At 40.7% G+C, this 14,386-nt stretch overlaps 1 protein-coding gene across 1 annotated transcript in view; it reads left to right on the top strand.

The window, feature by feature from the left end:
• LOC139465771 (solute carrier family 15 member 1-like) overlaps positions 1-13,153 on the top strand; it is a 53,004-nt gene extending 39,851 nt beyond the window's left edge. The window contains exons 20-24 of the mRNA XM_071247662.1: positions 1,366-1,509; positions 3,034-3,169; positions 4,674-4,805; positions 6,732-6,839; positions 7,261-13,153. Coding sequence (XP_071103763.1) covers positions 1,366-1,509; positions 3,034-3,169; positions 4,674-4,805; positions 6,732-6,839; positions 7,261-7,449 — 709 coding nt within the window. The 3' untranslated portion in view covers positions 7,450-13,153. The remainder of the gene's footprint in view (positions 1-1,365; positions 1,510-3,033; positions 3,170-4,673; positions 4,806-6,731; positions 6,840-7,260) is intronic.
• Positions 13,154-14,386: the final 1,233 nt, after the last annotated feature.

The raw sequence follows: 14,386 nt of genomic DNA on the forward strand, positions 1-14,386 counted from the left end.
ATGTTCATTTTATAATGTTGGACATGATAGCCTCCGTCGTCTAGTGGTAGAGCGTCCGCCCGGAGAGCGGAAGGTCCGGGGTTCGATCCCCGGCCGCGTCATACCAAAAGATGTGATAAGATGGTACTTGTTGTTACCCTGTCTGGCGTTCGGCATTAAGGGGCTAAAACAAGGACTGGTCGGCTCGGAGTAAGTATACTGTTTCTGAGTGGGGTATTCATGTTAAACTGTGGCATGGTATCTCAGTGAGCTAGCACTATAAATCGGCATCAGTCAGACTAGTACAAGCAGCCACACAAACACACACACGTACATGCACGTTGCCATATAAGTGCAATAATCTTGGACGAGACGTTAAACCCCATTTCACCCCACCTAATGTTGGACATTGGCTCTGCACCTCAGTTGATACTTGGGGGTCCACTCGTCGAAGTGACGCAATTTGTTGTGCAGAGTTGCTTCCCTTGGGCAAACCAAAGACCTGTGATTGTGGGTTGGATTCCTGGTCTGGAACCCGTGCTCATGGTAAATGTCTGAGACCTGTATCACTTCGGGCTTTCCTCCCACATTAAACTGACATGCCATGATATAACTGGAATACTGTTAAAAGCAAATCACAAATCACTGACTCACTCCCTCAATTGATCCTTACTTTTGTCACGAGTGAGGTACATGGGATTGTATTAACTGAATCGGCTTGTGTACTTCAAGACCAAAGGTCAAAGTGTGTACGTAAACATTCAGCTCTTAAAGTTCTGTACACCCTGCTATTCACACATGTAATGACTGATTTTATAACTACAAGTTCACATGGTACTAAGAGTTCGTTTTGGTGAAATATTTGTGCATGGGCGGATACAGAGGGGGGTTGCGCACGCCTCCTTTTTATTTCGAAAAAAATCTTTATTTCTGTATAAATTACCACCAAAGACAATAAATAGATCTTAATTGTGCACCCCCCTTTTCAAAAAAGCTGTATCCGCCCATGTTGTGCATGACAATCATGACAATAAACTCTCTTGTGACCATTATCAGAGACTTGAAGTGCGAGCAGGATCAATATCGTGATGTCCATCAAAGAGTGTAGGGGCGGAGGGGTCGACTAGTTGTTAAAGTGTTCGCTCGTCACACCGAAGGCCTGGGTTCGATTCCCCACATGGTTACTATGCAATGGTGTCCCCCTGTCATGATATTGATGGAATATTGCTACAAGTGGCATAAAATCATACTCACTCACTCACTTACTCGAAGACTGTAACATCATTATGTCCATGCAGAGTGGCCAGCCATGGTTACAAGACGATGACTGGCCAGATGGGTGGGTTCTTGAGTGAGTAGCGTTATATCTGTCCCTGATTGTTCCAGTGTTGTCAGCAACCTGCCATATACCAACAGTTCCCAAAGAGTCAGACTGGTGCCAATGAAAGGGAAGGAGGTGGCAGGGACACCTGTCTACCTCAACATCAGCCGAGACAACGCTACTGCATACACCAGCATAGAGCCAGCAGTGTGAGTTGATGATGGCTAACTTGGGGGAAGACATAAGGGCTGGGACGATATACACCAACTGTGTGATCCGATACACATCACGATACCTTGCTCACAATCAGATACATATCACGATACCTTGCACATGATCCGATACATATCACGATACCTTGCACACAATCAGATACATATCACGATACCTTGCACACGATCCGATACATATCACGATACCTTGCTCACAATCAGATACATATCATGATACTTGCATGTGCTCTTATCTGTGGTGTGTAAGCCATCTGTTTCACAGACAGGATGGCCAAATACCTGGCACACCAACAATTTACAGTTGGCACTGTCAAGTATGGCGCAATAGATATAAATATTTATGTTTTCACTGCTCATTTTTGCTAGTAAGTAGTGTATGGTGTAACATTTATTGTAGAATAAAATTAAGGTAAGAATCGATATTTTTTACTTTGTGTGCAATTGTGATCGATACTTGTACCGAGAAGTGAAAAAGCGCGATCCACCAATGCATCAATGTATCGTCCAATTACTGAAGACGGTAGTACCTGAACGTCAGCCGAACCAACCTTTACAATTTCAGCAAAATTATCACCATATCATGAACCAAATTTTGAAAATGATTAAGTGAAATGTATTACAAATTTTATCAAAAATAACATCACCAATACTTTAAGCTTGACCTTGCTCCAGCATTGAGACCAATACATCCAAATAATAATCCCTAGTTTGAGCTAGTGATGCAAACTTTTACACATTTTAAAGAGAACCAGCTGCAAAAGATGATATGTGATGTGAGCCTTTGATCACCAAGGGATAAACAAATGTACACTTGTACACAGTGCAGGGGTTTACCTAGACATGCTCAGAGGCTGATATTCAGCCCCAAAATCTGCAGCAAATGTCAATACAAATTCCATGATTGGAAACAACATTGTAGTTATAATAAAAGCAACAAAACCCATTCTGTATTCATAAGAAATATCTGCCAAAAGCTGATTTGATTGTCGATTCCGACTATCATGTCACAAACACATGCAAAGGCAAGAAAATTGTTAACCCTGAAGAAACACGTTGACGAATGGTACCAATCAAAATAAGGAATTGCATGGGACATTATTTTTGTCACTGATGCATCAAATTTGGAAATGTCCTTCACATGCTTACCTTTGCATACCACTTATTGGAAGCTTTACTTGAATGTTTATAACTAGTGTGATGGTTTTGTAGGGTGACATTTATTTCACTGATAACAGGACCAATGTAGAGGAAGAGGCTTCAATGTTTAGTTTAACATTAATGATTGAATGCAGTGTTGATTACAATGTTAAAATACTTCTGAATTCAGGAAAATAAGAACTTTGATAAATTAAACTTTATCAAAGTTCTTATTTTTGATAAAATCCAATTTATCAACAATGTAATTTTCCCCAGTTTTGCTGCCAGCAGCACTTAATTTGGAATCTTAAATACATCCGTGGTGTGTGTAGTATGTAGTAACAGGGAGAGTCCATGTTGCAGGTACAAGGTGTCCCTCCCGCTACAGAGCCAAGGGGACACGTGGAAGGACCAGGCAGGCTTGGTGACAGTGCTGTCTGGGGCCACATACACCCTGGCCCTTGTCAACAAAAACTCTGCCGCGGACTTTAACGATGAGGTAAGACCCGAGTCTTCACCAACGGAAACTCTGCCGCGGACTTTAACCATGAGGTAAGACCCGAGTCTTCACCAACGGAATCTCTGCCAAGGACTTCAACGATGAGGTAAGACCCGAGTCTTCACCAACAGAATCTCTGCCAAGGACTCCAACGATGAGGTAAGACCCGAGTCTTCACCAACGGAAACTCTGCCACGGACTTCAACGATGAGGTAAGACCAGAGTCTTCACCAACGGAAACTCTGCCACGGACTTCAACAATGAGGTAAGACCCGAGTCTTCACCAACGGAAACTCTGCCACGGAGTTCAATGATGAGATAAGACCCGAGTCTTCACCAATGGAAACTCTGCCACGGAGTTCAACGATGAGGTAAGACCCGAGTCTTCAACAACGGAAACTCTGCCATGGACTTTAACAATGAGGTAAGACCCGAGTCTTCACCAACGGAAACTCTGCCACGGAGTTCAATGATGAGATAAGACCCAAGTCTTCACCAACGGAAACTCTGCCACGGAGTTCAATGATGAGGTAAGACCCGAGTCTTCAACAACGGAAACTCTGCCTCGGACTTCAACGATGAGGTAAGACCCCATTCTTCACCAACGGAAACACTGCCACGGAGTTCAATGATGAGATAAGACCCGAGTCTTCACCAACGGAAACTCTGCCATGGACTTCAACAAGAGGTAAGACCCGAGTCTTCACCAACGGAAACTCTGCCACGGAGTTCAATGATGAGATAAGACCCAAGTCTTCACCAACGGAAACTCTGCCACGGAGTTCAATGATGAGGTAAGACCCGAGTCTTCAACAACGGAAACTCTGCCTCGGACTTCAACGATGAGGTAAGACCCCATTCTTCACCAACGGAAACTCTGCCTCGGACTTCAACGATGAGGTAAGACCCGAGTCTTCACCAACGGAAACTCTGCCATGGACTTCAACGATGAGGTAAGACCCGAGTCTTCAACAACGGAAACTCTGCCACGGACTTCAACGATGAGGTAAGACCCGAACACCTGGACCAGTGAGGGGAAACTGAACATCCCCTCTATGTCTGCTGCAAGAAATGTTTTGTTCAACCATCATTCATAAGCAATCAAACGCTGTGGTAGGTGTACTTGACAATCTTCTGTTCTAGGTGTACTTGACAATCTTCTGTTCTAGGTGTACTTGACAATCTTCTGTCCTAGGTGTACTTGACAATCTTCTGTTCTAGGTGTACTTGACAATCTTCCGTCTAGGTGTACTTGACAATCTTCTGTTCTAGGTGTACTTGACAATCTTCCGTCTAGGTGTACTTGACAATCTTCTGTTCTAGGTGTACTTGACAATCTTCTGTTCTAGGTGTACTTGACAATCTTCTGTTCTAGGTGTACTTGACAATCTTCTGTCCTAGGTGTACTTGACAATCTTCTGTTCTAGGTGTACTTGACAATCTTCCGTCTAGGTGTACATGACAATCTTCTGTTCTAGGTGTACTTGACAATCTTCTGTTCCAGGCGGATGTGACAGTGTACCAGGGTCTGGCTGAAAATCAGGTGTCCATGTTCCTGCTAGTTCCACAGTATGTCATCATCACGGTCGGGGAAGTCCTCTTCTCCGTCACTGGCCTGTCCTTTGCATATTCTCAGGTAGGAGTCCATAACCTGACACCCTTTGTATCAGCAGAGATCGGAATTTAGTTTTCATTGTTGTTCATACGAAACAAAAAGGTGGATAAACTGCATCTTCATTACAATTAGGAGCGACATTTCATTGTAGGTTCTAACACTGTTAACCCATATGTGTTAGAACCTACATCACCCCTAACTGTAATAAAGAAATTGTTCACCCATATATCTTTCCTTACTTAGTACTCCGACTTCTAAATGACTCTCAAAGAAGCCACACAAAACACTTTTCTTTCACATATTGCACTAACCCTAATATGTTGTAGGGACTAAAGGTGTCTCATTATGTATTTTATTTTTCAGTAATTCTTTATAAGCATTATAATAGTTGTTCCACTGTTTTTATCGAGGACTTTAGCAATGTGATGTCATAAAACACATTGGCACCAATTATTGAAGATGACGTCATGCATTCTTCATGATGTTAGACGATTTCTAGTGACAGCCTTCCAACTGACTGACTGACTGAGCGGATATCTCCACTTGAGATAAGGAAACTCACATATTTCTACATTTCTCAGAAAACAGATCATGGGTAATACCATACTCACAACATAGAATTACATATAATTTATCTCTTGTGAATTAATGTTGAAAGTTACAAAATTAATTCACTAAGGGCAGATAATCCGTAATTCCTTGTAGCTTATTCTCTAAATATGAGACAGTATTCAGCAGCACCTCTCTCGTCTCCCGACCTGCTTCCCAAGCAGTCTGCTGAGTCGAGGATTTGGTGGACAGTTGAGCTTTTGTCATCAAGTCAAATAATGCCGAGAAATCTACATTGTAGATGCTGGCAGACTGATTATCTTGTAGGAACAGATGTAACTCTATTAGTATTGCATTAGCGTTAACTGTCACATTACTTGTGTTTTTGTAAAAATGCCCTCCATAGTCGGATATTTATGTTGGCTCCAAATGGCCTCTTTCATCAACCCTGGTATCTATGTATCTAAAGGCTCTAAATGACCTCCATAGTCAACCCTGGTACCTATGTATCTGAAGGCTCCAAATGGCCTCCTTCATCAACCCAGGTACCTATGTATCTCTAGGCCTAAAATGGCCTCCATAGTCAACTCTGGTACCTATGTATCTGAAGGCTCCAAATGGCCTCCTTCATCAACCCAGGTACCTATGTATCTTTAGGCCTAAAATGGCCTCCATAGTCAACTCTGGTACCTATGTATCTGAAGGCTCCAAATGGCCTCCTTCATCAACCCAGGTACCTATGTATCTCTAGGCCTAAAATGGCCTCCATAGTCAACTCTGGTACCTATGTATCTGAAGGCTCCAAATGGCCTACTTCGTCAACCCTGATACCTATGTATCTTTAGGCTTCAAATGGCCTCCTTCGTCAACCATGTTACCTATGTATCTTTAGGCTTCAAATGGCCTCCTTCGTCAACCCTGGTACCTATGTATCTCTAGGCCTAAAATGGCCTCCATAGTCAACCCTGGTACCTATGTATCTGAAGGCTTCAAATGGCCTCCTTCGTCAACCCTGGTACCTATGTATCTCTAGGCCTAAAATGGCCTCCATAGTCAACCCTGGTACCTATGTATCTGAAGGCTCCAAATGGCCTCCTTTGTCAACCCTGGTACCTATGTATCTGAAGGCTCCAAATGGTCTCCTTTGTCAACCCTGGTACCTATGTATCTGAAGGCTCTAAATGGCCTCCATAGTCAACCCTGGTACCTATGTATCTGAAGGCTCCAAATGGCCTCCATAGTCAACCCTGGTACCTATGTACCTGAAGGCTCCTTTGTCAACCCTGGTACCTATGTATCTGAAGGCTCTAAATGGCCTCCGTAGTCAACCCTGGTACCTATGTATCTTTAGGCTCCAAATGGTCTACATAGTAACACTTAGTTTGTCTTTGTCTGTAGGCTCCCAATGGCCTGAAGTCGGTGGTGCAGGCTGCATGGTTGCTGACGACAGCGGTGGGGGATCTGGTCGTCGTTATTGTTGCCGAGGTGCAGCTGCTGCCCAGCCAGGTGAGCTAAGCTAGAGAACTCTGCTTCAGCTTCAGGGTTAGAATAGGTCAAACGAGATGCTCGTCATACGAGGCAGGTGAATGGATCAGGGTGTCAAACTCTGTGACTTTTTTATCGAAAAAATATATATTCTTGGAAAAAATGATTATGCTTAAGACTAATAAAAGAAATATTAAGTTTCTGCCACAAAATATACATTGTTGCAAAATGATTTTAAAAAGTGTGCATGTTTGAAATGAAAAAAGATCTGGTTTTGCAGCTGAAGCTGAAAATAAGTCTAGTCTCCATACAAAATCCCAGGGCTCCTCCCAGAATATCAAAGGATCGGTCCTTTACTCGGTCAATATATGTGATACTATTTGTTTGTTTACCTAGTTATTAAAGATAGCTGTATTTAATGGTGGCTGTTTGCTGTGTTTAGACTGCAGAATTCTTCCTGTTTGCCGCTCTCATGGGTGTTGCCACAATCATCTTCGCCATCATGACGCTGTTCTATAAATACCTGTATGTCACATCATCAGCCAGTGGGAGTGACACTGACGAGGCCGGACTGGTCGATGAGGACAAGGAGGAGATACCGCTCAAAAATAAGGATGGCAAACAAGCATAAGTTACATCACTGGAAGATGAGGACAATTGCAAAAATACGGATACATTTGATAAGGATAACAAACATGTCCTAAGGGATATAACACTCAATGATAGGGATTGAACAATGTTATAACAAATATGGATATATCACTGGAAGATAAGGATAACAAATAAGTATGTTGTAATGGATATAACTCACAAAGATAGATGGTGTAACCTTGTTACCATGGTTACAGGAACATGGACATCTTGTTTTAATATTAGCTTGGGAGCATTGGATTGATGTTAGAGGATAAAGAATCTTGTCTTCTGGAAGAAACGTCAAACTATTCAAAATACCGTTCCAACTCTCCTAATTATACTGGCGTACATGGAAAGCCACTCTCAAAGCATGTATGAAAACTACAAAGGGTGCCTGATGCTTTGGTTTTTTTCATGTGGACATTTTTTCCATTCACAATGACAAGGCCACACTTGTTCATATAACGGGTCACAGATTTTTGGAGTAGGTTAACTTTGAAACCGTAGTTTGCATTAAATATCAAAATATATATTTTGGGGGGATTTTTTTATTTTATTTATTTTTATTTTTTATAGTTTTTTGGGAGACTATAGATGCTACATCTATGAAGGAAATAGAACATTTAGCATCATTTTAATGTAACAAGTATTAACTTCTATTCTCTTCATTAGAAAGTTTGCTGTGACTATCTACTTTTCTATGCATTTTACTATTTTTGTCAGAACTTTGTATTTGTAGCGCATCCTGGCAAATGAAAAATAATTTGAATTATTAGGTTAAATTATTCATAAACTTAAGTGTGTCCTAAATGTACTGTCAGTTGTGTTGTACATCTAGATGCCTGCAGTAATTATATGCAAGTTCTGTACGGGTGTGGGGATCAGAGTTGATGACTTGTAGGATCAGGGGAACAGCTTGGTGTTGTAGTAATCTGGGAGGGGCGAAGGATTTGGCGGTGGCAGGTGGGCGGAAGTCCGGTGTGTACACTGCCCATTCTGAGTTTGTTTGTTTGTTTGTTTGATGTTTAACGCCGCAACGAGCAATATTCAAGCTATATGACAGCGGTCTGTAAATAATCGAGTTTGGTCCAGACATTCCAGTGAATGACATCATGATCATCGATCTACGCAATTGGGATACGTTGACTTCCATCAACCAAGTCAGCAAGCCTGACCACCCGATCCTGTTTGTTGCCTATTACAACAAGCATAGTCCCTGTTTACAGCAAGCAGGGGTTGCTGAAGACCTGGTCTACTCCGGATCATCGCGGGTCCCCTTTTTGAGGCATGCATACATTATATTTGGTTGACAAATTATAAACATATAAAATACCTGTAGTAACTAAATCATTAATTTTGTTAATGTTTTCAATAAAACAGTACGCCCACTAAACGCAAAATGTTTCTGGAATATTGCTGGAATATCGCAGTGTAAAACTCACTCACTCACTCACTCACTCTTCAATCAAGTGGGCAGTGATTGTAAGTACCTGAGATTAGTTGGGTTTATCCTTGGTATCCATGGTTGCAATGACCTGAGATTAGTTGGGTTTATCCTGTGTATCCATGGTTGCAATGACCTGAGATTAGTTGGGTTTATCCTGTGTATCCATGGTTGCAATGACCTGAGATTAGTTGGGTTTATCCTGTGTATCCATGGTTGCAATGACCTGAGATTAGTTGGGTTTATCCTGTGTATCAATGGTTGCAATGACCTGAGATTAGTTGGGTTTATCCTGTGTATCAATGGTTGCAATGACCTGAGATTAGTTGGGTTTATCCTGTGTATCCATGGTTGCAATGACACATGTGTATCAGAGTGGACATATGGATGCTGATGTACACAGCTTGAGATTATGGTTGTGAATGTTTTGTTCCAGATATTTGTAGTATTATGTTTACACTGAGTTCATGCCTGAATCATGTTGTATGTACGTATATTCTGAATGATCTCATTTGATAGATTGTTAACCAGTCTTATTAAAACAGATCTTAGTTCTTGCTACCGCTAAACAAAGGCCTGAGGATATTACAGGTCATATCACGACCTTTTGCGAACTTTGACCCACCAATGAAATGACTAACAAGAAGTTGACATTAGCCAATAAGAAAGCAGTTTTCTCGAGCTTTACAGCAAGTTTCAAACTGGCACTTGCATGCTACACAATGCTTTGAACAATTTTTTGACAGAGTTTTCGATTCAAAAGATTAAAACTTAACAAAGGAACATTCTGGAATGTTTAATAGATGCCTAGGTTGTATGGCAGTGCTTCCCACGGACTATACAAAGTCTCTTCCATTCCAATGTTTATCCCACTGAAGAGAGAGACACATGATGTTTTTGACGGAATCAGTCGTACAGTCCGCAACTGTCGTTAGGAATACACCGTGTTAACCTTTTCGAGGTTGCATGATCAGAAAACACATTCCGACCATCCCTTTCCTGATGTGATAAGCAATCTTTGTTTAGCAGTAGAAAGAACCAAGATCTGAATTGAATAAGATTGGATTGTTCACAGAAATAGTCTAAAGAATGAAGCCTGTTTAAGTGGTACAGAGAAAAACATGGAGTGATATTTGACATCTATACATTAATATTCTTTTTATCAACTTTGTTTTATAGGTAGTTTAAATGGCATAGTTATACACATTCAATAAGCATAATATTGTATAAATATATTATATTTGTAAATATGAAAGATTTGATAGAAATCTGTCTATGGTATTGGAGCAGTACGGTGGCCAGGTTGAGTGTACACTCATCAAACTGAAAGTCTGGGTTTGATTCTCCACATATAATGCCCTCTCCATCACTGCCTGTAATCTCACTGGGAGCCTTGTTAACTCCTCTTTTGTGCCTGTAAGCATGACGTATACAGCATCGCCTTTTTATGCTGTTCTGTAAGGATGCCAGAGTCTTCACTTGTTTCCGGGGGCACAGGTGGCCCAGTCGTCTAAGGTGCTGCGATTCGCTGTGCAGAGTTGCGTCCCTTGGGCATGCCAGAAACCTATGATTGTGGGTTCGAATCCTGGTTCGCCCCGATTATGTTTCTAGGTTTGTCAGCACCATACCCTGGCTCGTGGGTTTCACCGAAGTGGTAAACGTCTGAGACCTGCATCACTTTGGGCTTTCCTCCCACATGAAGCTGACACGCCGCGATATAACTGGAATACTGTTAAAACCAGCGTTAAACCAAACTCACTCACTCACTTGTTTCCCTTTTACTCCTGTTTATTGGCTATGTTCTATATTGCCACAGTTTTAGGGAACAGTTGTACAGCCTTCGAATTTTCGAAATTCACTCTTGTCTGCTGGCCCAAGGCTAGTCAGTTTTTCTGAGGACAAGTGGAAATCCAAAGATGATGGTCCTATCTGACTTGTAGCATTTAAGGGCAATAATTCTGAACCAGTTCTCAATGCTTCAGTTTGACTTGGGCCTGTGGGCATGGCTGCTATGGAACATGTTTCCAGGAAATATTGCTGTTTGTGCAATGTATTCTGAGTTTTCATTGGTCGGACCATTCTCTGGTTTTCTTCTCGCTGGATCCAGGCAGTGGCCTGATTCGTGGGTTATGAATAGCAGCTCATCCAGAAAGCGGTTGTATGTATTGATGGTGATGGAGGAGTACAATGTACACAAACCCCTGAAGTATTGACAATGGTAGAAACTGTCAATTATGTGTAAATACTAGGGCTGGGACGGGTAACTCGGGTACTTGGGTCGGGTGGGTACTGATTAGGACCCGGGTACCCACAGGACTACCCGGACCCATGGTTAGTCACGTGATATATTGTTTCATGATAAACAGTATCTAATACTCTATGTTTAAACTACAAGTCACTAATGTTCGCAGTTCTTCCTGACTACTACGCCCATTCCTTCTGACTTTTATATGTTTGAATAAATATAAACTTCAGTCAACTTCTGTGTATACACCAGATCGTTTCATACATGTATCTAAACACATTTTACCAGAGCTACAGTCAAACGTTTCTCAATCGGACATTTTGTACCTACCTCTTGAGACCTACAGCAGGTACCCGGGTAGGGTCGGGTAATAGGGGGGTGGGTACCCGGATAGTAAATTTGGACTCGTCCCAGCCCTAGTAAATACAGTTGTTCAGGATTGAAATGTTGGCAGGTAACCTAGTGGTTAAAGTAGATGATCATCATGCCAAAGACCCAGGTTCGATTCCCCACATGGGTACAAAGTGTGAAGCCTATTTCTGGTGTCCCCCGCTGTGATATTGCTTGAATATTGCTGAAAGCGGGTAAAACCAAACTCACTCACTCACTGTAGATATCCAGTTGGAAGTGGTTATGTTTAAATATCTATTCCTGGCCAAAAATTATAACAGTGTTCGTGATCCATCAATCATGTTTTAATTAGTTGTATATTTGATTTAACAAGGAAAACATGATTCACTCGACAGGCAAACTGCAATCTCATTCAAATCAGATCACGGTAGCGAGCATTAAGGTTACACACAACCAAATGTTTTCCCAAAGACTTCTATAGTAACGTTATATTTTTTTTTTAAAATAACTAAGCATTCAACAGCTATTACCTGTACGTGTGTGCACAGTTTGGCCTTAGAGCAGCAATAAAAAAATAAAAAATGACTAGCTTAGTCAGCTCCTTTTCCGAGTACCGGAAGCTAAACACAACACCCCCAGTTTCGCACGAAATGTCACCTACTTGAAAATAGCTGTGGTCACATTTAGCATAAGTCATCATGTTGAAAAAGACAGTACTAAATATAGAAAAACATGGTCAGTTTTACTAACTGGATGGATGTACATTTGAAAGACATAAAAATCTTACAGAATATCCTCCAATCACAGCCTGCAGATATCTCTCGATCTGCACTGAAGGCTCCCTACGAAAACCGCACTGTCCAAACTGGTACTGATTTGGTGTAGTAGAACCTTAAGATCTGAGTTTAATATTGGGCAAACTGCAATGTCAAACTCGCTGGACCAGTGAAATGTATTTTTCAGTCTTAAATCACATGACCATTCACCAAACAGTCACAGTGTTATGTGGGGCTTTTATCAATTACAGAATATATCTATTTTACTGTAGACTTGACACCAAAAATATAGGCAACACCCACCTTTAAGCCCCAAGTATATTTATATACAGTGTGTATTGTAAATTATGTAGTCATAATTATTCTGTTGTACATGTGTAATTATATGGACATAATATATGTGAATTGCCAATATTTTCTATATAATTAAAGGTGTTATTAGGGTAGTTTTTTGTATGATGAGATGAAAAGTGTGTGTTTACAATGTCTGTATTCATGGTCCAATGAAACAACCTTCACGTTGTTTGTTCAATATGTTTTTCCAAAACTGCCATGGTGTATTATATGTGCTTACAGACATTCTTCTCAAGACTTGACTTAAAACTAAGCAGCTTATATTTCACATTCCAGGTTAGAACTTGTTGATGTAAGTTCAGTGATGGACAAGACCAAGGGAACACAAAGTTATTGCATATTTAATTTATGTTTACTGCTGTGTTCAATAAAATGTTCAAATCAACAAAATATTCCTACAAGCCACAACAATACTTATATTTTGACTGAATGTTTTTTAACATAACTGTTTGCACAAATTGTGTGTATTCACCAGGATAAAGGCAGTTGAGTTTTGGGGGGTTATTTTTGCAAGCTCAGCGGAATTTTGAATTGTTTTAGCTCAGCGGAATTTTGAATTGTTTTTGAGCCTTGTCTGATGTCTCATGTGGTACTTGAAACGTCACCATTATCTTCATGCACCTCCAGGGTGCATGGGTGGCCCAGTCGTCCAAGGCGCCGCGTTTCGCTGTGGAGAGTTGCGTCCCTTGGGCACACCAGAAACCTATGATTGTGGGTTCGAATCCCGGTTCGCCCCATTTATGTTTCTAGGTTTGTCAGCACCATACCCGTGCTCGTGGGTTTCACCTAAGTGGTAAACGTCTGAGACCTGCATCACTTCGGGCTTTCCTCCCACATTAAGCTGACATGCTGATCACATTTACATGTTTGGGTACATGCCCTTTGGTAGCAGAAATCAGAGATCTAATTTGAATATACTACTCCAAAGAAGTTAGGAACACCAGATTCTTTCATTATACTCTAGTTAATCTGTCTTGGCATTCTTTCACATTACAGTAGTTAACAAATTAACTATGGCAATATGGAAGAATTGGTGTTCTTTTACTTCTTCTGAGTGTTTTATGTTCACCAACCTGTTGTTATAATTATTGATTTTGAAATAATGTTTTATCCTGCATCAAAGGATGGAGCCTTTGAAACCTGGGGATGAGGCATTGTTTCTTACCTTTCTCTTTGAGATTTTTTTTTATTTTATTCTGTTGCTGTTGTTACCATTATCTTACAAGACACTACATGCGTAGGTGACTGTATTTGAGTCTCAGCTGTTATTTTTATTATTTGTTATTTCATTCAATCATATTCAGTAAATACTATTAATACTTAAAATTTCCTTATTGTTTTAATAGTTTGCAAATTTGTTAAAAAAAGAAGTTTCTTGAATATATTTTGAGGGGGATTAGAATATATACCACTCAAAAGAAGTTAAGGAACACCCGATTCTTTCATATTACTATAGTTAATCTCTCATGGCATTCCTTCATAAAAGAATTGTGCTGTCTTTAACATCTTTTGAGTAGAATATAATGTGTAAGTTGTCTTACACTAAATCTCAATTTGTCTTCCACTTTAAATATAAATCAAATTGGGGTATATACTCCACAAATAATGTCAAGGATCATTTCAGTGCATTATGCTGTTCATACAGCTGTGGTACAGTTTTATCCGACAGACGATACGGTGTTGTCCTTGAGTGCTACAGACCTGGGATTACTTCTTCCAAAGCCATTAAATTCCTGTCAGGATATTATGCTCTGTTGTACATCAT

This window comes from Haliotis cracherodii, unplaced genomic scaffold, assembly GCF_022045235.1.
Source record: "Haliotis cracherodii isolate W230 unplaced genomic scaffold, xgHalCrac1.p SCAF_18, whole genome shotgun sequence".
Taxonomy (NCBI): Eukaryota; Metazoa; Mollusca; class Gastropoda; order Lepetellida; family Haliotidae; genus Haliotis; species Haliotis cracherodii.